The sequence below is a fragment of the Ambystoma mexicanum genome, chromosome 12, assembly GCF_040938575.1.
Source record: "Ambystoma mexicanum isolate Mex_15411 chromosome 12, UKY_AmexF1_1, whole genome shotgun sequence".
In the NCBI taxonomy this organism is placed as follows: Eukaryota; Metazoa; Chordata; class Amphibia; order Caudata; family Ambystomatidae; genus Ambystoma; species Ambystoma mexicanum.
The window spans coordinates 1,190,787,285-1,190,812,841 of record NC_090936.1 but is presented as its reverse complement, the minus strand read 5'-3'; the positions used below and the strand labels follow the sequence as shown (position 1 = coordinate 1,190,812,841).

At 49.1% G+C, this 25,557-nt stretch overlaps 1 protein-coding gene across 4 annotated transcripts in view; it reads left to right on the top strand.

The window, feature by feature from the left end:
- Nucleotides 1-25,557, top strand: part of USP15 (ubiquitin specific peptidase 15) — a 709,686-nt gene that overhangs the window by 386,805 nt on the left and 297,324 nt on the right. For all 4 annotated transcript variants that reach the window (XM_069629847.1, XM_069629849.1, XM_069629848.1 and 1 more), the window contains 3 exons: nt 2,772-2,855; nt 2,943-3,037; nt 15,583-15,771. In XM_069629847.1, coding sequence (XP_069485948.1) covers nt 2,772-2,855; nt 2,943-3,037; nt 15,583-15,771 — 368 coding nt within the window. The remainder of the gene's footprint in view (nt 1-2,771; nt 2,856-2,942; nt 3,038-15,582; nt 15,772-25,557) is intronic.

Below are 25,557 nucleotides of genomic sequence, written 5' to 3'. Positions count from 1 at the left end.
CGAATGAGTGGGTATTGCAGCAGTGGGCATTGGGCAGAGGGGTGCAGCAAGGGTGCCCAGACTTGCCAATCCTGTTTTCCATGGCACTGGAACTTCTGGCAGTTTCTTCGAAGGGAGATTGGCGAGACAGAGATAATAGCATGACGGGTGAGACATATTTTATTGTATGCAGATTATCTGTTGCTATACATGGGGAGTCCGTGGGACAACATGCCAATGTTGGAAATAATGGGCAACTTTCGGAGGATGTTGGTATTCCGCATAAATAAAGAGAAGTCCCTACTGTTATGTTAAGGTGGGGGTCTTCAAGGCCACAACTTAACTGCCCTCCCAGATTAGGCGATAAGGTGGGGGAAGGAATCATTCCGGTACTTGGGAATCCAAATCTTTCATTATATAGAGGAAACATTTGTGTATAACTTGGACAGGGCACTGTCAGGGATAGGGGAGTCTACCCAATTCTGGAAACCGTTACCAGTATCATTGTTTGGGAGGGTGGCACTGTGTAAAATGGTTATACTCCTGCGGTGGTTGTACTATTATTCCTTATAGCATTAAGAAGGTGTTCATTAAGATGCTGGATGAAAAGGTGGGGGAATTGTTGTGGGATGCAGGGAGGAGGAGGGTCTCGCTAGCTACCTTGAGGCGTCCACGTCTGGAAGGGTGGTCTCAATTTACCAGATTTGGAGTGATACTTTGTAGCAGCACAGCTGCAGGCAGTATTGTTGTGGGCGGACAAAAGGAGAATTGTTGACGGGGCAGTTGGGAACGCTTCGAGTTCATCGAAGGGGAATAGACCTGCTGTGGGGCACGTTAGGAGGAATGGGGGCCCCAAATGTATTTCAGGTGGTTAGAGCGCTCTGGAGGAAGCTTCTATGGGAGAATACAGGTAACAGGATTGTACAGCCCTGACTTGCCGTGGAGTGTGGACTCAAGGCTTCGATCAGCGTGAAGGAGAGTGGGGCTCTCTGACCTAGGGGACAGGTGGTGTCAGACGATGGTTGACATTTTCGAAGACAGGAGGCTGATGCTGTTTTGAGGAGTGGAGTACCCGATATGGGGTCCCGAAGGGGCACTGCCTAACAGACGACTAGCTGCCATGTGGAAGGAGATTCCAAAGTAGCCAAGTACAATTCCGTTAGTGCAGGTGTTTCTCACACAAGATGGCGGGTGGCCCAGGTTTCTTGAATCTATTAGGCAATAGGGAGTGAATTCCCCTTGAGGGAGCTAGTGCTCAAGAGTAAATGGGAAAAGGACATAGGGTGTTAGATCTCGGAGGGGGAATGGGTGATGATTTGGGAACAAGTATGAAAGGTCTTGAGGAGTGCAAGGTTTCATTTCGTAGGGTGAAGCAGTGTAAGACCAGAAACCGCATGGCTCCGTTCATGCTGATGTTAGAGAAGACGCGGGTAGCCATTGCATGGAAGAAGCCTCAGGGTCCATCTCTGGTACACTGGATGGATGACATCTGCAGGTGGGGGAATGGCAGAGTTTTATATTTTCCAAAGAGTCAGGAACCCCGGGTTGGAGGAAAGGGTGACAGTGGACTGGGGCCAGCTGTTAAATGATCTGTTCCTCCAGGGACCTGTAACCCCCTTGAGAAGGGAAAAATGGGTTGGGTAGGTGCATAGAGGGAAGCTAGAGGTGGGGGGGGTTAGAGGAGATTGGCAAAATGGGGAATATCTGGGGGTAGAGGGGATGGTTGGTAGGACGATTTATGCACCCTGGCTGTAGTATGTGTTGATACAAGTTTATGTGCGTGCTGTATCGTGGTCTTGATGTAATCCGAAAACCTGAATAAACAAATATTTAAAAGATCAAGGCACCAAAGAAAGATTTCTAATGTTAGTGAGGCAAAGGACCAATCTCTGATTTGTGGTTGGTGGTTTATCACATTTTTCCTCACCTGGCAAAGAATGACTGGATGTGTGCAATAGACCGGCAGGCATCCTATGTCCATATCTCATTGTCAAACAAACGTTGAAAGTTCCTCATGTTTTTTAACAAGTATAGCTATCCGTACAATGTTTTCCTGTTCAGCCTAAAGTCAAATGGTATGCTTTTTTTTTCTCGCTTTAATAGTTTTATTGTGAATTTCCACAGCACTCAAATCGACAAATTGTTGAGGACCCACAGAACTATATTTAATGATTACAAACAGGACAAGATATAGCTTTGCAAAGACATCAAATGGCATTCTATATGAACTGGAGCTGAGCAGATATGTTTGTTTATCCTGGAGAGGCAGGAAGAGAGACAATAGGCACTGGGGATGTCAAACCCAGATTTGATGTAAAAAACAAGGCATTGATTGTTAATCAACCATGTAGCTCATTGAAAGTTGGCGAGACACTCCTAACATTTCATATGTGATTCCCTATTACATAGCATCTCTTCGAGCTTGGGCAGGTTCCTTAAGCCTTGAATCCAGCAGCCTCTTGTTTATTTACTGCTTTGTTTTCTATCCAAGTATTCCGAGATCCCGCACATAGATGTACCCATCGTACTAGGATTGTAGTGACGACAGATTAAGCTCCATCTCCTTGTCGATGTGTTCCATTTTAACATGATGCAGAATAGGGCTTGTAAATATTTTATAATTTTGTTTTAATTGGTTGTCCAATTACAGCTTCAGTAGTTTCAGAAGAGGTTACATTTCGATTTAACAGACATTTTTAATTGAAGTGGGCATATCAAGAATTTTGATTTATTTGGTTTTATTTTCGTGACAACCTTTTATGCCAAACGTTCTTTTCTTTTTTCTGTTTCAGTACAAGGTGATTGTTCCGAAAATTGGAAATATACAAGATCTTTGTACAGGGCTGTCAGTTTTGTCTGGTATCCCTGCAGATAAGGTGAGGCACACGAATGGCAGAATATTAGCAACCGTCGCTTGGTAAAGTTGTTCACAATGTAAATGCAACTGTTTTTTTTCTATTTAGATGATAGTTACAGATATTTACAACCACAGGTTTCACCGAATATTTGCCACAGATGAAAACTTAAGTAATATTATGGAACGGGACGACATATATGTGTAAGTATGGCTTCTAGAGCAAATCAGAACTTGAAGACCGATCATTGCAAGCATCCTGTTAATTTTCTTTTTACGTGTCATTTTTTAATGTTCTTCATTTAATTCTATTTAACCTTAAATTCCGATTTGAATTGCTGGCTTTTGAATAACTAAGACTACAGTAGGCCGTGTTAGGTGTGCCTAACATCCTAAGACTGGCCTTCGTTTACTGTAATTTGTAAACTTGAAGTATGTCAGTCTTCAAACTAAATGTATCCACTGTGCTAGTTCTGCTCTCAGATAAGGAGTTAATTCCTGGCAACTACATGGAATGAAGGATTGCAACCAATAAGTGGACATTACTGTATGAACAGCAAATCCCTCTTTGATCTTGGAAAGATCACTCGCCCCTTGTGCCGCTTGTTTTGATTATGTGGACGTTTCTTGGAATGGAATGTGCAGAGATTACTCTAACTTGCCAATAATAAGTTATTGGAAAGCATAGATTTGCAGATAAGACATTTGAAGGATGAGCACAAAGAGTGTACAGAGTCCCTATGTGCCTTATGCACATGTTACATTGGACAAGAAAGTGGCGTCTTTGACAATGCCTTATGCCGATTTTAAATTAAAATTCCTATTTTGCTTCCATGTCGTTAGCTTTACGTTTCTATTTTTCTCCATTGTCCCAGTTCTTTATTACTCGCGCATTAAAGATCTTAACATTGGTTAAAGTTGATCTTGTTTTCCATGGTACACCGCCTGTATGTTTATTTTGTCTTTGATTAAACTTCCTATTTTTTTCGAAAAATGTCTCTGCTTCTGTTTTCTGCCTCCTACTTATTTAGAAAACCATTCTCAACATTTATTTTGTTAGTCTTTGTAGTGTTTTTCTTCACTTAATGCAGTTTAGGTCTGATCTCAAAATGTGTTTGGCCCTTTCTAGCTGCATGGTACTTCTCTTAAGTCTGCATACTGTTTTTCTAGAGAGACCACACTCCCATTTATCATATAAAATAATTTACTGTGCATTTGTTAAGCATTTACACAACAAGTAAATTGTGTTTCAAAGCACCCACCTGGCCGCAGGGTGGGAACATGGGATTGGAAAAACAATATATACACTGGGATTGAAAAAACAATATATACACTGGGAGATAAAGACAAATCTACTATGCCTTGTGAGTATTCAGATCATGCAAGTGCAGAGAGAAGAGGGTATGAGGGAGTGGGGTAAGTGCTGGGGTGTCCGACTCGTGAGTGAGCAGCAGATGTAAGTGCCAAGTATAGTAGCTGTTACGCAGCATTAGCTGCAGTAAGAAGGTCAGTGCAAGCCTACAAAGCTGTAGGCCTGTGGGTGCTGTGGCAAGTGCTGTGTGTAAGTAGAAGCTGAGGTGAATGGTTGTGGGAGGCCAGGGCCCCAAGGACACATGGGCCTGGGTCACCAATCACAGCGACCGTGAGGTTAGCAGAAGAAGGGAAGTCTGAAGGGAAGAAAGATGTGAAATGTAGAGTCTTGAGGAGCTTCCGGAATTTGAGGAGGTCTGGCTGAAGCCAAAGAGGAAGGTGGAGGGTGTTCCACAAGAGGGAGCCAGCCGAAGCAAGAGATTGGCCTGCGGCCCTCTGTTTAGCAGAACCCTTAACACACACAGAGTGTTGGTTCCAGAGGAACATATAGGTCTAGAGGGAGAGTATTTAGTAATAGCAAGTTGCAGATAACTTGGTCCCCGGCCCCAGACATCTTTGTGGATGATGCAGAGGGATTTGAATTTAATCCGTGTAGCAACCGAGACCCAATAAAGAGTTTTTAGGGCAGGAGAGATGCAGTCCCTGGGCTTGAGGCCAAGGAGAAGTCTTGCTGCCCTATTCTGGATAAGCTGGAGGGGTCGTAGAGCGGAAGAGGATAGATTCAGAATGAGGCTGTTGCAGTAGTCGAGCGTAGAGAGAACCAGAGCTCTGGTCACATTGAGCTTCTGGGGGAACGGGAGAATTCCTTTGAGAAGGGAGAGTTGAAAGTTGGACTTCTTGGCAATGTCCTGAATGTGAGCGAGGAAGGGTAGAGCGGAGTCGAAGAGGACTCCAAAGTTTCTGGCCTCAGATGAAGGAGAAGGGGGAGAGCCCATAGAGGATGGCCATGAACATTTTTAGGTTACCCTTTCCTCACAGAATGGCTGGTGGCAGTGGTTTTGTTTTGAACTACCATGGTTTGCATTTACTGCGGCTGTTCACAGCTCCGGTAACGCTAACCGCAGGAGCCATCTTTTTCAAAATGCCGCAGAGCCAGCTTTTTCAAAATGCCGCTGAGCCATCTTTTTCAAAATGCCGCAGAGCCAGCTTTTTCAAAATGCCGCGGAGCCATCTTTGACAAAATGGTCCCCGGTCTTCTTTTTTTGCCATGTCTTTGTGGAAAGGTCCTTCTAGAGATTTTCTCTGCGCGCCACACCAGGTTTGGTCTCTTTGTTCATTTCGCCTTTGGCAGGATTTCTGGAGTGAAACCCGCCTCTGGCTCCAGAGTGTCTGGGGTAGGCAGGAAGTGAGGCAGGTGCCCGAAGCTCCCTGTGCTTAGTCTTCTAGGAGATCCAAATGCACTCTGTGGTGATTGGCTGGCTGACTGTCCGGGACAGCCATCCTGCTGGGTGAGTGACAGCTAGGCTGGAATGAATGGTAGAGAGCGGAATAAAAGACTAGTCTTTTCGCTTGGAAGGCAGAGTCGACCACTGGATGAAGGAACCGAAGAAGAGTTTGAAGAGGACGCCTGCTGCAACTCCTGGACTGTTGGTTTGCCCAGTGAAGCCCTGCTGCAGTGCCGAAACGCATCGACCGAGAAGCCCGTGCAAGGACGACTTCTCCCTTTTCAGTTGGTGGGACAAATCAACTCCAAAGTAAGCCACCACACCCATCTCGGAGCTTGTTGAATTTCCTCCGAGTTCCTGCAGGAAACCGTATAGCCATGGAGAGGGACACAAGATTGTGTGCGTTACTTTTAAACTGGCCTAAAGCTTTTGGAAGATGCTCCGACTCCCACGAAGCAGGAGTGACAAAGCCTGAGCCCGCTTAGCAGAGTGCGGGACCCCAGAAGCAAGGACAGTCCACCTCGACAGCCAGGAACTGCATTGTTGCTATTTGCGGTAGCTGAAACGTGAAACGGCCCCTGAAAGTGAAGTTTCCCGGTTGCAGGTTTTGGCAGTCCCAGTGCATTGCAGGAGTCCCCCGACGTCCTCCCTCTTGTCCCCATGACTGAGGCCAGGAACAGTGAGATCTGCAGAGCTGCACAGGAACAGAAGTCATCAGCTGCATCTTTTCTTCTTTACCAAGGTTCTGTAAAACAAGTCTAAGAGAACTTGCCTCCTGCTGTAGAAGTGCTTGTAACTTCCACAACTCACAAGTCTAATCAGCTTGTGGCACTACATTTGATTCTTCTTTCCTTGAAAGACTCCTGAGTACTTGTGAAAAGAGTTTTCCATTAAGTGCTTCATCCTATCCAAGACCTTTGCCCATTGACTTTGGCTTAGACTATTGAATTGAATGACTCTTCTAAGAATTTTTAAAAGTACTTAGCTGCTTAGGAATATTTGTGGTCTTTTGTTGTTCTAATAACCTTTTGTCTTTTACAAACTTTTAAGAGGATTCTGAATGCCAACAGAAAGATATTAATGTCCCAGCACCTTGTTACTGAAGTCACCTGTGGGTGTAGGTTGTCTGTGGGCCATCCCCAAAGGGTCTAGTCTGATTCAGAAACTCAGTGTACAGTATTGAAGTAGATTTGTGTGTTACTATTCTATTGCCTCCTTCTAAAGAAGGCTTTATAACTGACTGATAAATTAATAATTGTTTATGCAAGAAACCTTGAGTGTAAGCGTTTACTTGAATACCTGTAACTGTGAATCTTAGTGTAACTCCACTACAGCTCACATTCTCCAGCATGGGGTCTGGCATGGATTCACATGCTCATGAATATTCCCCGTCGTCAGGCTGGGAATCCTCGGTAAAGAAAAAATCAGTATCAGTTTTGTTTCTGATCTGTCTTTCTTAGTAGTAAGCAATCACTGATCTCTGGGTCATACTGCCCCCAGCCAATGACTGCCCTCTCCCTAAGCCCCGCCTCTGGCAGCTATCCTCAGATTTTTACCACACGCTCAAGTGTTGGGAGTCCTCGTGCTTTAGCTCTCGAGTTTTTGCTGCATTTTCGTTGTTTTTCAGATTATTTTCTCATTTTTTTGGTTTAATTGAGCCTCAAGCGCCACCGTTTCTACTTCCGATAACGGGGACCCATTTTGGAATTCTTCTACGCCCCTCAAGGGTGAAGTTTTCGTCGAGTTTACACTTCTTGGAGAATTCCGGAAGATCTGCGGCCTACCTCAACAGCCATGGCCCAGGACAAGGGAAGCTCGATGCCCGGATCCAAGCTGTTCAGGTTCTGACCTGGATGGGGATTGCAGAACGTTTTCAAGGAGGACGAGCACTCGCGTTGACTCTGTCTTCATGAGGACACGACGCACGTGGAGAAGGACTGTGCGTTCTGCAAGAACCTTTCGGAACGGACCAAACAAGATCGTCATTCCCGCCTCGCCGCCTGGCTGGAGAAGGGCACAGCAGGTGAGAAGGCGAAGAAAAAGTCTGAGCGGGCTTCTAAATCCTGTCAGGGTGCGACGGGGACCCAACAGAAGGCCAAGCACTGCGAGTCCACGGGCACCGAGAGCGCCGAAAGGTCGGGCTCTTCGGCTGCCAAGCAGGGCACTACTTCCCCGGCACATTCGACCACGAGCCAGCGCTCTGGTTCGGGGAAGAGGAAGTCCGAGAACCCGGGTAAGCCGCTGGAGTGGATGGTCGATCTCGAAGGGGGAGCGAGGCGCTGACCCTCCCCCCAAGGCGAAGGCCCAGGACGCACCTAAGGTGGTGAGGGCTTTGATCCATCCAGCAAAGGCCTCTGGCGAAGTGGTCGCTGCGACCCTGGCGAAGCCGGCTGAGACTACGCCAGTGGAAATGGCCTGTGGGCCCAGAGTATCCCTGCCACCGCGGAGGGAGTCCTCTTTCCAGCCCATCGTTAAGACCCCCGTGAAGCCCCTGGCGGAAAAAGAGGGGGGGAGGTGGCCAGTACAGACTCGGAATCAGCCTCTGAGGAGGAGCTGGTGGAAGCCGAGAAGGGCCTCAACGAGAGTTCCATAGGCCTCAACGAGAGGTCCATAGGCCTCAACGAGAGGTTCGAGCAGGTTCGATCCCAGGGGACGGTCCCCGCTGACGTGATCGAAGATAGCGACGATGGCGACGTAGAGGGCCCAGTGGAACGGCCATCCCGTTCGTCGCAGCCATTACCCGAGCCCCAGGATAGCTCAGCGGCCATTTTGTTGGCAATCCAATCCTTATGTACCGAGATAAGGACGAGATTACCACGGACCCCGACGGAGGATCCAGAACCGGCCTCATCGGGAAGCCCTCCGAACAAGTGGAGGAGAGTCCACCCCGCTCCGCCCTTCGTGCCTGCGAGACCTGTGGACCCCTCGTCCTCGCCGGATCCTAGAGAGGATACGGCGACAGACACAGCGACGGGGACGGACGATGACGGCGGCGATGACACAGCGGACATCCCGTCATCACCAAAAACCCCCGCGGGCTTCCCCAGCCGACGAAATTGGCTCTTTCCACGCCATGATAACCAGGGCATCCAAGCTCTTCCAGCTCTGCCCTGAAGAACAAAAAAAGGAAGGGTTTCTGTACCAACAACGAGAGGCCAAGAGGAAGACGGCCCTCGCGGTGCCTTTGCTCGACGACATCTGGAACGAGGGGCTTGCTGTCCTCAAGAACCCTTCCACGGCACCCGCCAAGAGGGACAGGTGCGAGAAGAAGTACCGAGTCCCCGATGCCGCCCCCTTGTGCCTCAGAGCCAGCCCATGCCGGACTCTGTCATCTCGCCAGCGGCTAAGAAGGCAGCAGGTGTGGTGGCTTCAACTTCCACTTCCCCGCCGGACAGCGAGGGCAAGAAGTTGGACTCCATGGGACGAGTCGTCATGTCAGCGGCAACGACGATTAAGGCGGCCAATGCCTTAGCGATCATGGCCTGCTACGACAGGGAGCTCTGGTTCAAGATAGCTCCCCTGCTAGACTTCCTACCTGACAAGAGGGCAGAGGTCCTAGAAATTCTGCAGGAAGGCGAGGTGGCGTCGGATCACGCCATAACGGTGGCAACGAACATTGCCGATACCGGATTTCACCCACTGGGCAACGGAGTTTGCCTCCGACGACGAGGATGGCTCAAGGCGACAGACTTTCGCCAGGACGTCCAGACCAGAGTGTTGGACATGCCGTTCGACGGCAACAACCTCTTTGGCAAGGCGGTGGACGAATCTCTACAGGCCATCAAGACCGACTCGGAGACGGCCCGGGCCTTAGGGGGTCTTCAACAGCGACGGAGGCAGACAGGGTGCCTCCAAAGGTTCCAGCGGTGGCTCCAAAGGTTCCAGCGGTGGCTCCTCCACTTACCGCCAGGCGGCCCCTCCTCTTCACAGGAGGCCTACAGAGGTCGCGGCAAGCAAGGGGGATGCCGCCGTCATCGCCAAGGCGGCAAGGCCGCCTCCAAGCAAGACTGACCCGGCCGTGTTGTCGGGCCCCCACCGAAGCACCCCGGTGGGAGGCCGGCTGACGAAGTTCGTCAGCGTGTGGGAGTCCATCTCCACCGACCGTTGGGTGTTGGACACCCTGGCCAACGGGCACTCGCTGGAATTCCAATGGAAGTGCCCTCGCATTCCTCCCGTGGCCAGGAAGGAAAATCACGTCCCTCAACTGCTGTTGGAAGTAAGGGCGATGCTCAAGAAAGGTGCCATCGAGCTCGTCCCCAGAATGCTCCGGGGCTCCGGAGTGTACTCAAGGTACTTCCTCGTCAGGAAGAAGACAGGCGGTTGGTACCCCATCCTGGACCTGCGTCGCTTAAACAAGTACATCAAGGCGCAGAAATTCAGGATGGTCACCCTCCAGCACGTGCTGGGACAGCTGGAGGAAGGCGACTTCCTGTCGTCTTTGGACCTGGAGGATGCTTACTTCCACATCCCTATTCTAAAAAGGCACAGGAGGTTCCTCAGGTTCGTGGTTCAGGGACGCCACCACCAATTCAGAGCCCTACCGTTCGGATTAAAGTCAGCACCCAGGGTTTTCACCAAGGACCTGACACCAGTGGCGGCGCGGCTGCACCTGCGGGGATCCACGTTTACCCCTACCTGGACGACAGGCTAATCCGGACAAGGGAACTCGCTGTCAAACACACGGCAAGGACCGTCCGGTTGCTCACAGAGCTGGGGTTCGCCATCAACTACCCCAAATCCCACCTAGTTCCATCGCAGATGGCACTGTTCTGGGAGCGAAGCTCGATACAGTGGGGCAATTGGCCTCCCTTTCAGAGGAGAGGACCAAGACGATCCTGGGCAAGGTGCGGCGCCTGCTAGCCACGGACTTGGCCAGGGTGAGGTCCATCAAGACCCTCCTCGGGATGATGTACTCATGCATCTATCTTGTACCCCTTTGCAGACTTCGGATGCGTCTGCTACAGGAGTTCCTCGACGCCCGCTGGTTTCAGGCGACAGGCTGTTTCGAGGACAGGATCCCTCTCGACGAGGAGTTCCGTTGGGCGATTTTATGGTGGGGCATCCGTGCTCAACTCACTACAGGCACGGAATTTCAAATCCCGGCGTTTCAGGAGACTGTGTCGACGGACGCCTCTCTGGAGGGTTGGGGGGGCCCACACCGGAGACCTCCACGCAAGAGGCCTTTGGCTCCCGGAGGAGAGGTCTCTCCACATCAACATTCTGGAGCTCCGAGCAGTGTTCTGGGCTCTCAAGTCGTTCCTTCCGTCCCTCAAGGGCAAAGTGGTGAGGATCTTCACAGACAACACCACCACGATGTTCTATATACAGAAGCAAGGAGGCACCAGATCCCCAGCCCTATCCAAGGAGGCCCAGGATCTGAGGCACTCGGCTGTCGCCCAGGGGAAGTTTCTGGTTCCCTTCCACCTGGCAGGAATAAAAAACACCATCGCCGACTCACCAGCAGGGAGCTGTGCTCATGCAACGAGTGGGAACTGCGCCAGGATCAAGTGGATTGCCTCTTCCAACGATGGGGCAAACCCCAGATCGACCTGTTCGCGACGGCGACAAACTCCAAGTGCCAGAGGTTCGCCAGCAGGTTCCCACAGCCGAGGAGCATGGGCGATGCTTTCCCGTTCCCTTGGGACGGCCTGTTTCTATACGCATTCCCTCCATTGTCGTTGCTGCTCCGCCTCATCAACCAGCTCAAGAAGTCCAGGTGCAGGATGATCTTCGTCGCACCGGCGTGGCCGAGGCAGATCTGGTTCCCGGACCTTCTGGACTTGTCAACGTCCCCGCCAGTCAGGCTGCCGGCGGACGCGGATCTTCTCCCCAGAGAAGGAGGCGCCATTCTCCATCATGACCCACAGTCGCTGAACTTGCAGGCCTGGCTCCTGCAGCACTAGAGTTAGGAGGGTACGATATCCCGGCTGATTGCAGAGAGGTTCTTGCAAAGGCCAGGGCGTCCTCAACTCTCAAGTGGTCATAAATGGAAAAGATTAACCCTCTGCGGATTATGGCCCCTCAAGTGCTGCCGTACCTGCTGTTGCTGGCCAAAGCTGGACTGGCTCACGCCTCCATAAAAATGCATCTGGCTGTCATCTTCTGATATACCAGGACTACGGGACGGGCGTCCTTGTGGTCTCATCGCCTGGTGAAGGAATTTATGAAGGGACTATTCCGATCATTCCCGCCGGTGAAGTCTCCTGCCCCGGCGTGGGAGCCTAATGTGGTGCTGACCAGGCTCATGGGAGCCCCATTCGAGCCTATGAATTCGGCGCCTTTGAAGTTCGCCTTTGAAGTTCCTGTCATGGAAGACGGCGTTCCTCGTGGCCACCACCTCTGCACGACGAGTGGGAGAGATTCAGGCCCTATCTTGCAAGCCTCCATACTTGACTTTTCATGACACGAGGGTGGTGCTGAGGACCCACCCCTCCTTAATGCCCAAGGTGCCGTCGGACCTCAACAAGCCCTTGGTGTTACCAGTTTTCTTCCCGACGCCTTCGACGCCGGCCGAGAGGACTTTGCACTCGCTCGATGTAGCTAGAGCACTGAAGTTCTACGTGGACCGCACAAAGAGTTTTCGGAAGACGTCACAACTGTTTGTGAACTTTGGGTCTGTGAATCAAGGGAAGGCTCTCTCGAAGACTTCCATTTCCAGATGGCTCTCCGGCTGCATCATGCATTGTCACCGGTTGGCAAACCGACCGCTGCCCGGCCGTCCGAGAGCCCATTCGACCAGAGCGATCGCTGCTACAACAGCGTTCCTGTCTGGTGTGCCCCTGCTCGACATCTGCAGGGCTTCTACGTGGAGGTCGACGCACACCTTCACAAGATTCTACTGCGTCGATCGGGACTCCAGGGAGGAGTCCAGAGTCGGCCAAACAGTGCTGCGCAACCTGTTCGCTTAAGGTGAGCCTGGTGAGGAGGTAAGATGCTTAATGTTGAGCGGTTGTATTGCTTAATGTTGAGCCTGTTGCCACCTCCCGTGGTTGTGCATGTGTATACTGCTATGTATTCTTTTATTCATGAGCATGTGAATCCATGTCAGACCCCATGCTGGAGAAGGAACAAGTTACTTACCTGTAACTGTTGTTCTCCAGCATGGGTCTGGCATGGATTCACATGCGAACCCTCCCACCTACCCCTCTGCGGCTCTTCACTTGGTCATACGTCATATTGCCACTTGGCGTGCTACCAAATCTGAGGATGGCTGCCAGAAGTGGGGCTTAGGGAAGAGGACAGTCATTGGCTGGGGGCAGTATGACCCAGAGATCAGTGATTGGTTACTAATTAGAAAGACAGATCAGAAACGAAACTGATACTGATTTTTTTCTTTACCGAGGAGTCCCAGCCTGACGACGGGGAATATTCATGAGCATGTGAATCCATGCCAGACCCATGCTGGAGAACAACAGTTACAGGTAAGTAACTTGTTCCTTTCCCCTCTTGAGATAAGCCTGGCTGCTCAACACGCTACCAAAACGGTTTAGTACAAGCTTATTCCAAAGGTTGGGTTGCCTATACCTGTAATCATAGTTGTTTGTAGTGTTCCCAGAGGCTACTGCCTACAAACTTTGCCCAACAAATCCTTACACATAAATGCCTCTCTAACTGTACACCCAAATATCTAGCAGACACGTTTTTTAAAAAAAACATCTGAACGCCCTAGCAGAACCTCACACTCGCATTGCCTGAAGGTCCTATGATTTAAACTTCAGAAAGCAGGCAGAAGTAGCTTTCCGGTGCTGGCATCCGAACTCGAACTCATTGCCTGTTGACATAAGATCGAAAACATGGCTACTAACTCATGATGTAGAAGCAATGCATCAGTCTGCCATATCTGTATGTAACACTTGCAAATACTTGTAATTTATTGTAAATATTCTCATGCACACGTCCCAATTGTATTGCTGTCTTTCCTGTATGTAACGTGTGAAACGTTTGTGACGCGCCCAGATATCTCCGTGTTTGGTGCGCTATATAAATAAACAAAGCTGTAAAAACAGCACGTGGTAAATGTGCACCGAATTTGTAAATGGGTTCACTGCCATCAGCCAGTTATTCTAAGCTTGTCCCTGTAACAGAATTGTTACAGTGCTAATGAGAAAGGGGATACATTGTATCTCCCCAGCATTCCACATAAGGTGGGGTGTGCTGGTTTTCACCTAACAAAATGTAGAAGGGATAGAAATATCCTCCCTACCCTCGGAAACTGTAGTTCTCACAAGGTTAGCCAGAGAAAGTAAAAGGGTAGCCCAAAGGGCAACCCTGTAACAATAAAAAGGTATATACCAAAAGTTGTCAGAGGATAGAATTAAAAGGATACTATGGAGAGTCTTAAAAATGACACCCATAAAAAGAGTAAATGTTTCTGCGAGTATGGAAAAAGGTTCCCACTCACTGAGGTATAGGGAAAAATAATCTTCTAGTCCAGCAAAAAGTTCTGGGGTTCTCACAAGTGAGGTAGATTTAGCACTAAAGTTAAAATCGTACCTAACAAGCAACTACTATTGTAGCAGTCCTCTTTAAAAGGTATTGTTGATATTTCATATGAGTATTGGTTAGTCTAAGAGCATTTACTTACCTGCCTTGAGTATATAAAATGTATATTTTACTATAAATTGTAGTGTGTAAAGGTTTCTTTGGACTTTTATATTGACTGGGTTTAGTGTACTTACCTACAGCTCACATCCTCCTCATAAGATAAGCCTGGCTGCTCTGCCATTCTACAAGATCCTTTGGTTAGTACAGACCTATAGTAAGAGTTTGGTATCTGTATACCAAGGGATCGTTTTTTAGAGTATTAGCTGCAAGTGGACTTTAGGAAAGCTCCCCTAACATGACGGAAGCCATGAACATGTATATACAGGCACCTGTATCGTTAATTCTTGCAGGAACAAAGGATAGGTGCTGGACTCCATTTTGATCATGGGTTCTCTATAGGGAGACCCCACCTCATGTGACACAAGCCATCACACACACATATATGCAATGTTAAGTAGCTGCTCTGGCACACCCCAATCTAGAAAGGCATTGGGGCCACATAGGGGCTGTTACAAGGCCCCTGATTCTTTAAAAGTACAGGGATTTATCGCCAGATGTACAAATGAGATCTGTCAACCTCACAGAAGCTTTCCAAATGGAAATTCTAGAAAAATAAAGGGGACCAGGGAAGAGGGACAACAAACCATTCTGGGTGGTAGTGTGCCAGTAAATAGTCTAGGAAGCTTTTCTATTCAGACATTCAGCTCTGTTGCCTGGCCCGTTCCTGTCCTCAGTGGCGGCATTTCAGTAGACAGCACTTTTTTGTATTCCTGCACAGGGTTGGTGCAAGGTGAAATGTGAAGCCCCCTTAATAAATTAATTACGTGAATCCACCCGAGCCAATTTAAATGAGCCCTCTAAATCTTACCTAATAGTATCAATGAGCAGCAAATAAAAGTTTATTTATTTTAGGATAACTGCTTTCTGATTGAAATTTCAAACCACATAGTATTTTTAGAGGGTAACGTTGGTCTTTGTTGGCTCATGGTTTCCATATTGAATCGGTTTAGACTGGGCAAGACTCAACAGCAGTTACTACCTTGTGGGTGAAGTGAGAACGTCCAGAGGGGGGTGAACCTAAAAGTTTAGTTTTCTCTATAGCCTTAGAAACCTGGCTTGGGGAATCTTGATTGGCAATGTTTGCAAATTAAGGAACAAATTGCTAATCTTGCCTTTGCGTTCACTACTGCTCAGTCTTTGGAGTCAAAACTCCCTCTGGCTAAATATATTGATTTTATTTATTTATTTATTTTGTCTAATATTTCTAAACACTACCTTTGTGTCTTTAATGTTGAAGGAAAGCAAAAAGCAGGTGCTAAACTGTACATTTCAGATTGTTAAATTTCTTGGATTGTGTCTCCAAAGCACCCCTCCTGTCTAATAAATATTGAGAACATTTGAATGAAAGAAGCGTTTAGTAATTTCTCCTTTCTTTCTTTTGACTTTCAGTTTTGAAACAGCTATAAATGGAACAGAAGATACAGAGCAAGTCGTTATTCCCATTTACTTAAGAGAAAAATATCGGCATACAGGGTACAGCCATCATGGTTCAACGTTATTTGGACAACCTTTCCTTATGACCGTGCCTAGAAATATCACTGAAGATAAACTTTACAACCTATTATTGCTTAGGATGTGGTGAGTATTTGTTTTCTTGTATGTTCCAATGGCACCTATAATGTAACATGTCCTGGTAGAGGCTGTTTCAGTGACCCTCCTGCTAAATAAACACAGAACAAGGCAGTGGTTGTATACAAACGAGTGGCTTAACAGGCCCTGAGCTTCATGGCTTAGCATGGGGCAAGTCATGTCAGAGCAATGTAATTAAGTTCTGTAACATGGATGTTAGGATTTTTGGTCAAAGTCCTGTCTGTGACAAGCCCTTAGAAAGCCCACCTTGGATGAGCAGGGTTGCACCCCTTAGGTTTAGCCTGAACTACCCAAAGGTTTGAGAGCTCTGGACGAGCAGCCAGCCTTAGTCTAGTAGGGAGGAGGGCTCTAGTAAGGCATAAAGAACCCAGAGCATACACTTAGTTCAAAGAAACTCTTGCACACGTGGAGCTATATAAATATATTACATGGGTTACTCCTACGTCCCGTCCCCTTTACTGCATTACTGCATGGGCATCCCTTGCTATGGACAGGAGACTGAACCTTTTTCACCAGAAAAACCTTCTTCACCTTTAAATTTAGAGGCGCTGCCCTGGGAGCATGCGCTCTCCTGACTCTGCCCACTGGCGCCACTCCTCAGTCCCCTTTTCCGCGTCGACAGGAACAGGCTGATTTCACCAGCGCTCCTGGGTTTGGCTTCGGCCATGTAATACCATGCACTCTTCCCAGATACTTCTATCTTTTTGTCTTCTTTTTGTCATTCAGGTACTTGGTCCTCCCGTGCGCATGTCGACTTCAGCGGGCGTCCAGCCTGCGAGGGGCTCTTCCCTACATCCGAGCCTCATGCTTTTTGCCTCCGCTGCCTTGGCCCCGACCACGGCTGGGAAGGATGTTCCGTGTGCGACAAACTGACTCCACACGCACTGAACAGGCTAGCTAGGTGGAGGGAGCTGTTTGAAAGGTCGCCTCCACAGGACTTGAAGGACTTGGTCAGACAGAGTTCGAGGCCCATGGGGGCGGGGGCTGTTTTCCATCCACCCCGTAGGGGAGACTCCTTTCCTAGGAAGTGCACTAGCGGGAGGAACCTCTCTGGTTCTTGCACCAGCACACTTACCAAGGCTAGTCCAGCTAACGGCCTAGCGGCCAAGGGGTCAGCAGATCCTTCCGGAAGCTGTGCTGAGGAACCGCAAGGTTCTTTTACCAGGTGTTCACCCAAGGGGCAACGCCCTAGTACCGGCCTAATGTCTGAGGGGGCGCCTGCACGCAGCACTACCAGCGACCCTGCCGAGGGCAATACGCCTTCCAGGCCCCGGCCTGAGGTGCAGAGTAGGTCTCATGCTCCACCGCCAAGAGTCTTTGAGGGGGCCGGGCCCAGGGATCCAAGCACCCCGACTTTGGCACGTGGCACGCAGCTCGACAAAATGGCTGCCATGCCAGACAACATGGCCGCTCGTCCGATGCCACTCCTAGGAACGTAGCAGGCAGGAGAACGAGTTTCAAGGTGGGACTGGTGTGAACCAGGTACGTGGCCTACAGTTTATCCATCGGCAGTGCTGGGTAGGTTCCTCCTGCAACAGAGACAGTGCACTCCGGCCCCAGCAGCCTCCATCTACTCTGTCAATATCACCAGCCACCTCTTCAGCCTACAAAGACCGGTTCTTCAGCTGCAGTAAAGCACCCAGGGTGTCTGGCAGGGGCAGGAAGTGTGGGAGGTGCCGAAACTCCCTTTTGCTTTGTCTCCTAGGAGACAGAAATGCACTCTTAGATGATTGGCCTGCTGTGTGATTGAGAGCTAGGCTGGAATGAATGGGAGAAACCTGCATAAAAGGCGAGCCTTTTTGGCTTGGAAGACAGTCTACCACTGGACGAAGGAATCCGAAGAAGAACTTGGAAGAGACTCCTGCTGCAACTCCTGGACCGTTGGTTTGCCCGGTGAAGCCCTGCTGCTGTGCTGAAGTTCCGAATTTGCCTCGACTAGAGAAGCCCTGCAAGGACGACTTCTCCCCGTGAGTTGGTGGGACCAGTCAATTCCAAAGTAAGCCACCTGGACCTCCTCTTGAAGCTGGTTGTATTTCACTGCAGTTGCTGCTGGAAACTGAAGAGCCAGGGAGAGTAACACCAGATTGTGTGCGTTGCTTTTAAGTTGGCCAAGAGCTCCAGGAAGATCCTCTGTACTCCCAGGAAGCTGGTCTGGCAGAGCCTGAGCCACCTCAACAGGGAGCTGGACCCCAGATGCAAGGAAAGCCCATCTCTACAGCCAAGAGTCCACAGTGTTGCTGTTTGCTGAGACGTGAGGAGCTGGACCGCGAAGTGCCACTGAATAGAAGTTTGTCCTTTCCTGTCTCTGACCGTCCCGTTGCAGTGCAGGAGTCCTCCAGACGTCTTCCCTCTTGTCCCCACGAACACGGGATCTGCAGAGCTGCACAGGAACAGAAGCCAGCTGGAACCATTTCTTCTAACCAAAGGTACTGTACAGTCTAAGAGAACTTACCTCTTGTTGTGTAACCTCTCTTGTTCTCAGTGGAGACTTGTCTTGGTTCCTTCTGTAAAGTTGCTAGCTTCTTTACCTCACAAGCCTAATCAGCTTATGGCCCTACTTGTGCAAGACTTTTACCTACCTGCAAGAATTGCTTCAGCTCACCTATACTTTTGTCCAATTGACTTTGGCCTGGCTCCCTGAATGATTGTTCTTCCCTCTGACATTGGGCCTCAGTAGGAGGCTGGCGGCCGCGGAATGAATGGTGCCGGTAAGGGACCGGCAGCGTTCATTCCGGGCCGCCATATTACGAGGTCTGCAGCGGGTCCCACTCTGGATGCCTGGCCAGACCAGACGTGCAGAGTCGGACCCACTAGCAGTACTGGATGCCAAATACAGGCCCGTCGTTAACAGGCCCGTTGTTGGCATCCTGCCCATTCCCATTGAGCCCTATGGGGGCTCAATGGGAATGGGGACGTTACGGGTCCCACGAAAGGGAATTACTGGGCCCGCTAAGGTCGGCATGGCCCGGTAATTCCCTATTTTTGGGACCCAGTACCCGGTTTGGAGGTAGCCATGCCGGTAAGAACGGCATGGCTACCTCCAAACTCCTAATGAGGACCATTGTGTTTTGCCTTCCTTCCAGGAAGGGGTTAACTTACTTTGCATTGGGTTTGCCAAAAGTACTTGTCTGCTACACTATATTTGTGAGATCTCTTGTTTTATTCTAATAACCTTTCTCTTTGACATACTCCGAAGTATTGCTCTAAATGCAGCAGTGATCTATTAATGTTCAGTGTCCCAGCTATTTAACTCACCTGAGGGTGTAAGAATCGTCTGTGTAAAGAAAAAATAAAGGGGTAGACCTGCGCTATAGTTCCTGATCCTTCAGGTATTGTACAGTGCAAAACTATATATTGGATCAGTGAAACGGGTTGACTCTGGCAAAATTTAGAACATATCACATTAAATTTAAATTGCTTTATTCCAAAAATATAACTTTAATTATTTAGGTACTTTTTTTAAAAAAAATTCAACAATTCATCAACTCATTCAGTGTCGTTATGTGGCTGATATGGTGTTTGACCAGATGTTATATTTGTAACATCTGGTCAAACACCATATCAGCCACATAACGACACTTGATGTTATGGACTGGGTCATTGTTAAATATGCCACCAAACAAACAACAACTGATGCTCTGCTAAAGTACTGAGTGTAGGACACTATTTGGTGTGTGTTTTTTAGATAGACATGTTAGAATGGGGATTGTATTAGGGAATGAATGAGTTGATGAATTGTTGAATTTTTTTTTAAAAAAGTACCTAAATAATTAAAGTTATATTTTTGGAATAAAGCAATTTAAATTTAATGTGATATGTTCTAAATTTTGCCAGAGTCAACCCGTTTCACAGAATCGTCTGTGTGCCATCCCAAAAGAGTATTTGCTGATTTAGAGAAACTGAGTGTGTATTTTGTAGTCTATTTGTGTGTTACTATTATATTGCCCCTTCTGAAGAAGGCTTACTCAAACTTGCTATTAAATAAATTAATAATTGTTTAATCAAGAAACCTTGTGTGTAAGAGTTTATTTGAATACTTGTCACTGTGAATCTCTGTGCAACTCCCCTACTACTCACATTGACCCCACTTGAGATGAGCCTGGCTGCTCATCACACTACCAACCTGTGTAGTGCAGACTTATACCAAAGGTTGGGTTCCTATTGCCTGGAGGTCAGGGTTGTTGTAGTGCACCCAAAGGGTACGGCATACAATCTTGACTAACAATTGGGCTTCTATTCCAGGATTCTCACCATACAAAAGAATAACCACTTTGGCCTGAGAGTAGCCTTGGACCTATCAACCCTCACCCTCTCTCTTCAGAAATTCAAGATGGTTATGCATGCACTCATTGCGGAGACACTAGACAAGGGAGACTGGATGTGCTCCCTGGATCTGAAGGACGCTTATCTACACGTCCCGATTTGGAAGCCACATCGCTCCTTTCCACGCTTCAGGGTCATGGGCTGCCATTTCCAATACAAGGTGCTACCCTTTGGCTTCAACTCAGGCCCTGCGGTATTTATGAATGCAGTGGCAGCCCTCCTCGGGGCATTGGGCCACCATGAATGCAGTGGCAGCCCTCTTCGGGGCCACCACGTCTACCCGTACCTAGACGACTGGCTCGTCAGGGCAAGATCTCCGGAGGGTTTTTTCCACAATTCATTTGCACTGATGAACACACTCCACGACCTGGGGTTTACTATCAACCTCAAGAAATCTCAGCTGCAGCCTACACAGAGCCTGACCTTCCTGGGCCTCATCTGGGATACGAGCACCAAGAGGGTCTTTCCCTCTGAAGACCAGATTACTGCCATCAAGAGAGCCACTATGCACTTCCTTACCAGAGCATTGACCTCGGCCTGGTGGTACAAACACTTATTGGGTATCATGGCAGCGGTCCTACTGGCCATGCCACACACGAGACTCAAGATGAAGTTGCAGCTGCATTTTCGCAGCCTCATGGAATTGGGATAAGGGTTCCCAAGCACAGCTGGTCAGCATACCACCTTTTCTCCACTCGGACCTCACATGGTGGTCCAGGGACTGCAACCTATGGACCGGCAAGCCCTTCCGGCAGCCATCCCTGCAGGTCACCATCACTACAGACTCCGCCCCAGAGGGCTCGGAGCCACAGCGTCTGTGGTGTTTGGAACCGGCAGAAGTCTCATATCAACTGCCTGGAGCTCAGGGCCATCTAGCTAGCTCTCAGACCTTTCCTTCCGCTCATTGGGGGGGAAGACCGTCCTTATCCAGACTGACAACTCCACCAGCATATACTATGTCAACAAGTAGGGGGATACCAGGTCCCTGCCACTGTGCAGCCTAGCGGTCAGCATGTGGGAATGGGCCCTGGAGAGCAACATCTACCTCACGGGCTGTCCACCTCCCGGGGGAGGCAAACTTGGAAGCGGACAGGCTCAGCAGGCTGGGAGCGGACATTTACGAATGGCAATTGAACGACCGGGTGCTGCCGGAGGTTTTCAGCAGATGGGGGGGGGGGCTTCTCAAATGGATCTGTTTTACTCCTGCCTACTGTTCGTGTCCTGTCAGGGGCAGGGCCCTGGCTCCCTGGGCGAGGCATTACAGATACAATGGGACGGCATGACATCCTATGCCTTTCCTAACACACCCCTGGTCCACAGGGTGATCCGCAAGATAAAGTAATCTTGTCACCTCCGCATCATTCTGATAGCTCCATGATGGCCGGCGAGACTGTGGTTCTCCAAACTCCTCAGCCTCATGGACAGACCACCCATTCACCTTCCGATTTTGCCAGCCCATCTCATGTCCCAGCAGGGGGGCAGGGTCATACACCCCGCCCCACAGAAGTTAGCCCTTGCTGCATGGTTCCTGAGCAGGTCACCCTCAAGTTCCTGAGCCTATCACAGGCTAACCTGGAGATCATTCAGGGTGCCAGGAGCATGGCTACCAGGAGCCAATACAAGAGTAAATGGATGAGGTTCTGTCATTGGACGGACTCTAAGGAGATCGACCCCCTTGCGTTCACGTTGGATCATGTGCTCTCCTTCTCGGCACACCTTGCGCACTCGGGCGTGCCTGTGGATACATGCCGCATCTGGCAGCCATAGGTGCCTATAGAAATTCGGAGGAGTGCTCCTCCTCCTCCAACCGGATAATCAAACATTTGGCGGGCCTGTCCAGGCTCTACCCCCCCATCAAGAAGCCACACCCTGTGTGGGACTTCAATGTGGTGTTGAGCGCCTTGGCGCACAAACCCTTCGAGCCACTGGCGTCCGCGGACATCAGGGTAGTCACCATTAATACAGCTTTGTTAGTGGGCCTCTGCTCGCAGAGTCAGCGAGATCCAAGCTCTGGTGGCCTCAGAACCCTATGCCACTTTTCACAGGGATAAGGTGGTCCTGCGGACTCACTCTGCTTTCCTACCCAAGGTACCCTCTGCTTTTAATCTAAACGAGGAAATGGTCTTAACTACGTTTTTTTGCTGACCCCAAGGACGAGACTAGGAGAGTCTTGCACTGTCTGGATGTCAGACGCGCTCTGAAATTCTTTCTGGACAGGACCAAGGGCTTCCGCAAGTCGGACACACTGTCACCTTTGGGGGCTCCAGGCCTGGGTATCAAGCATCCAAGGCCTCTATTACACAGTGGATGGTTGCGGCCATCAAGGAGGCCTACGAAGGGAAGCACAAGCCACTGCCAGCTAACATGCATGCCCACGCTGTTGGAGCCAAAGCCACGGCCATTGCATTCCAACGGCAGGTTCCATGGCAGATCATCAGTAGCGCGGCCACTTGGGCCACCCCTTCGGCTTTCTGCAAGCATTACTGTTTGGATGCCGGCTCCAAGTCAGACGCGGCCTTTGGAAAGGCGGTTATAAGAAACCTATTTGCTTAAGGGGGGGTCTCCTCTCCACCCTGGGGCTACATTCAGTTGTAATCGCCCATGCAGTATGGAGGAAAGGGGATGGAACGTAAAAGTAATTGCTAGTTACTCACTGTAGTGGCTAACGTACTCTTAGTACATAGTCCCCTTTCCTCCATACGGTTCACCATTCCCCCCACCCCAAATAATACTGGTGTCATTAGGCAATGTTAAATATTGTCAACTCGTCAATGGGGACTGAGGAGTGGTGCCGATGGGCGGAGTCAGGGGCGCGTAGGCTCCCAGGGGCGTGCCCCGCACGCCTCTAAATTTAAAGGGGAAGAACGTTTTTCTGGTGGAAAAGGTTCAGTCTCCCTTCCCTAGCGAGGGACCCCCATGCAGTATGAGGGAAAGGGGACTATGGACTAAGAGTACGTTAGTCCCTATGGTGAGTAGTAATATATGCACGAAGGCTTATAGCATTCAAGTAAGTTATGTACTATCACACAGCAATGTAAAAGCAATACCGTTGCAGTATTCATAGTTGGATACTTCAAAATAATAATAATCGTAATAAATCACATAGTCAAACCTCCTGAAACATATATGCAAACTTATTGAAACTTTGACTACTTTAAATTACTTCTGCTATACATTCCAACACTGTTTTAGGTGAGCCTCACAAAGTCAGAGGGGACACTGGGGCACCAGTGACCAAGGACTGAGGAAGACAAAGCAGAGTTGAGGTATCAAAGAAGCAGAGTCCAGCAGAAATTATTTAGGTTCTCAGGTTGGTATCAGTCGGGTTTCAAAGGACAAGGAAATTAAGTTTCCCTATCCAGATTGCCCCAAGGACAAGTGTCCTAGGGCAAGGTAGACCACAATGGGGTTTCCACCGCAATGTAGTTCAAGGTAGGCCCTGGAGGTGTGCGAGATGTTGCTATTTGCAACACCCAGAAGCACAGGATCAACAACGCAAATCTCCAGGTAAGTAACTAGGAGCAGGACAGTACCTTTAAGCAAAGAAACTGATGCAGCAGGACGGTCCCCACAGTGAGGCAACAACAGGCCCTGCTTCAGAATTGCGGGTCTTAGCGACAGAAAGGAAGAACTTGGAGTGGATCTGGTAGCTGCACTTCTGTAGTGGGATGCCTAGCAGAGGATCTTTGCAACAGTGGCTCGTTGGTGCCCTTTTCAAGGTTCGGGTAAAGGATGGTTGTCGTGCGGTAGATTTGACTCTGGTTCTTGGTCCTCATCTCAGCTGTGCTAACTTTTAGGAGCAGGATCAAGTATCTGTAGACCAGGGAGGATGCCCACAAGGATTTAGATGAAACGCTTCGGAAGACGTTGCACTGCAAAATGCCACAGGAACCCGGGCATTGGCGAATTGCGGGCCGTGGAGGTTGCAGCTCTTCCAAGGAGGGTGCTAAATGCAGTTCGACCTGGGACTGATTTAGGCCCACCAATCCAAGTGAGCTTCCCCCTCACACAGAAGTTGAGGTCGGGACAGCAGCGGTTACTCAGACTGCTCTGGCGGTCGCTGGAAGTGGCTGCCGATGTCCTCCTTCGTCGGAAACTTGGTTCCAGTGGTAGACCCAGAGTTATAGCTCCAGGACCCTCCGATTTATCCAAGAACACTGGCTGAGTCCACCAATCGTGCACCATACAATCTTGGGGGGAGGGGAGGAGGGGAGGAGCGGGGGAGAGGTGGCTGTCAAATGGGGGCAGCTGCCTCCATGTGAAAGCTGGTTTCAGGCAAGCACAAAGTAGGACAAAGACCAGGGGAGTTTTGGTCACCTCCCCCGCTTCTTGTCCTCTCGGGCACTGAGTCTTCACAGGGTTTCCAAAGAAAGCCCACCAAAGACAAAAGTCACATCAAGACCTCCCCCACCCAGCTAGGTAGAAGCAGCCAGGCAAATGGTGTCCATTGTGTCTCTTATCGCAGCTACAAAGACAGCCTGTGACAAAAGTCCACAAAAAGCTGTGTAAAAAGCCTGTCAGATGCTCTTGTCACAGTAACCAAAAAAAGTTACTCCAGAGGCGAGAAAAGGGAGACATTGTTTCCCCTCAGCACCTCACTTCAGGTGGGGTGTGCTGATCTGGAAAATAAAATACAGGTTGGACAAACTGTCCCCCTGCCCTGGTAACATTGTGTTATCACAGGTAAAACAAAAATGTAAGCTCTAGGTACTCCCAGGGCATCGGATTAAAAGGATGAGCAAGTGTGGAAAAAGTTTCCCACTCAGGAGAATCCATATAAAAATCCAATAGTTCAGCACAAATGCTGAGGGACTCTCAAAGTGGTGAGAATTCCACTCAAAAAGGAAAATCTACCCAACAATAGATAAGACAATTTAATGGCAGTTCTAGTAGTTTTGAAATGGATTTCTAGAATCTGGCTTGGTGGACAGATTTTAAGAGGCCACCCTAGTTTTAGTGAACGGGTCACTGACCAGTTGGCCAAAAGCCAGGCAAGGTAAGTGGAGAGCAGTCAAGGCTATTCCCAAGAGTGTGCGAGTGGGGGCAGGTGCCTTCAGTGAGTCTACTCAATATAATACACAATCCTTGAATTTAGATATGAATGTATACAAATATGTATTTGAGGCCTTGAGCACACACTAAACATTAAACTACCAGGTGGTGATATAGCGCAGTATTCAATAAACATTTCTGAGGCTTGTGGAACTCTGTAGAATTACATGCTTTGCATAGGCCGACCTCTAGTGGTGGGTGCGGATTTGTTTTCGCTTTCAAAAAGGGACATCAACAGGTTGTCTGTAATACTATTCCCTTCATGACATGTGCTGTACCCATGATCCCTCACGCGTTGAGGCTCTTGGATTGTTTTTTTTACGCCATCGGGTTGATTGCACTACGCAGAGTTTGTTGTACCTTTTGCACATGCTTGAGTTTCAAGCGTTACTTTAATTA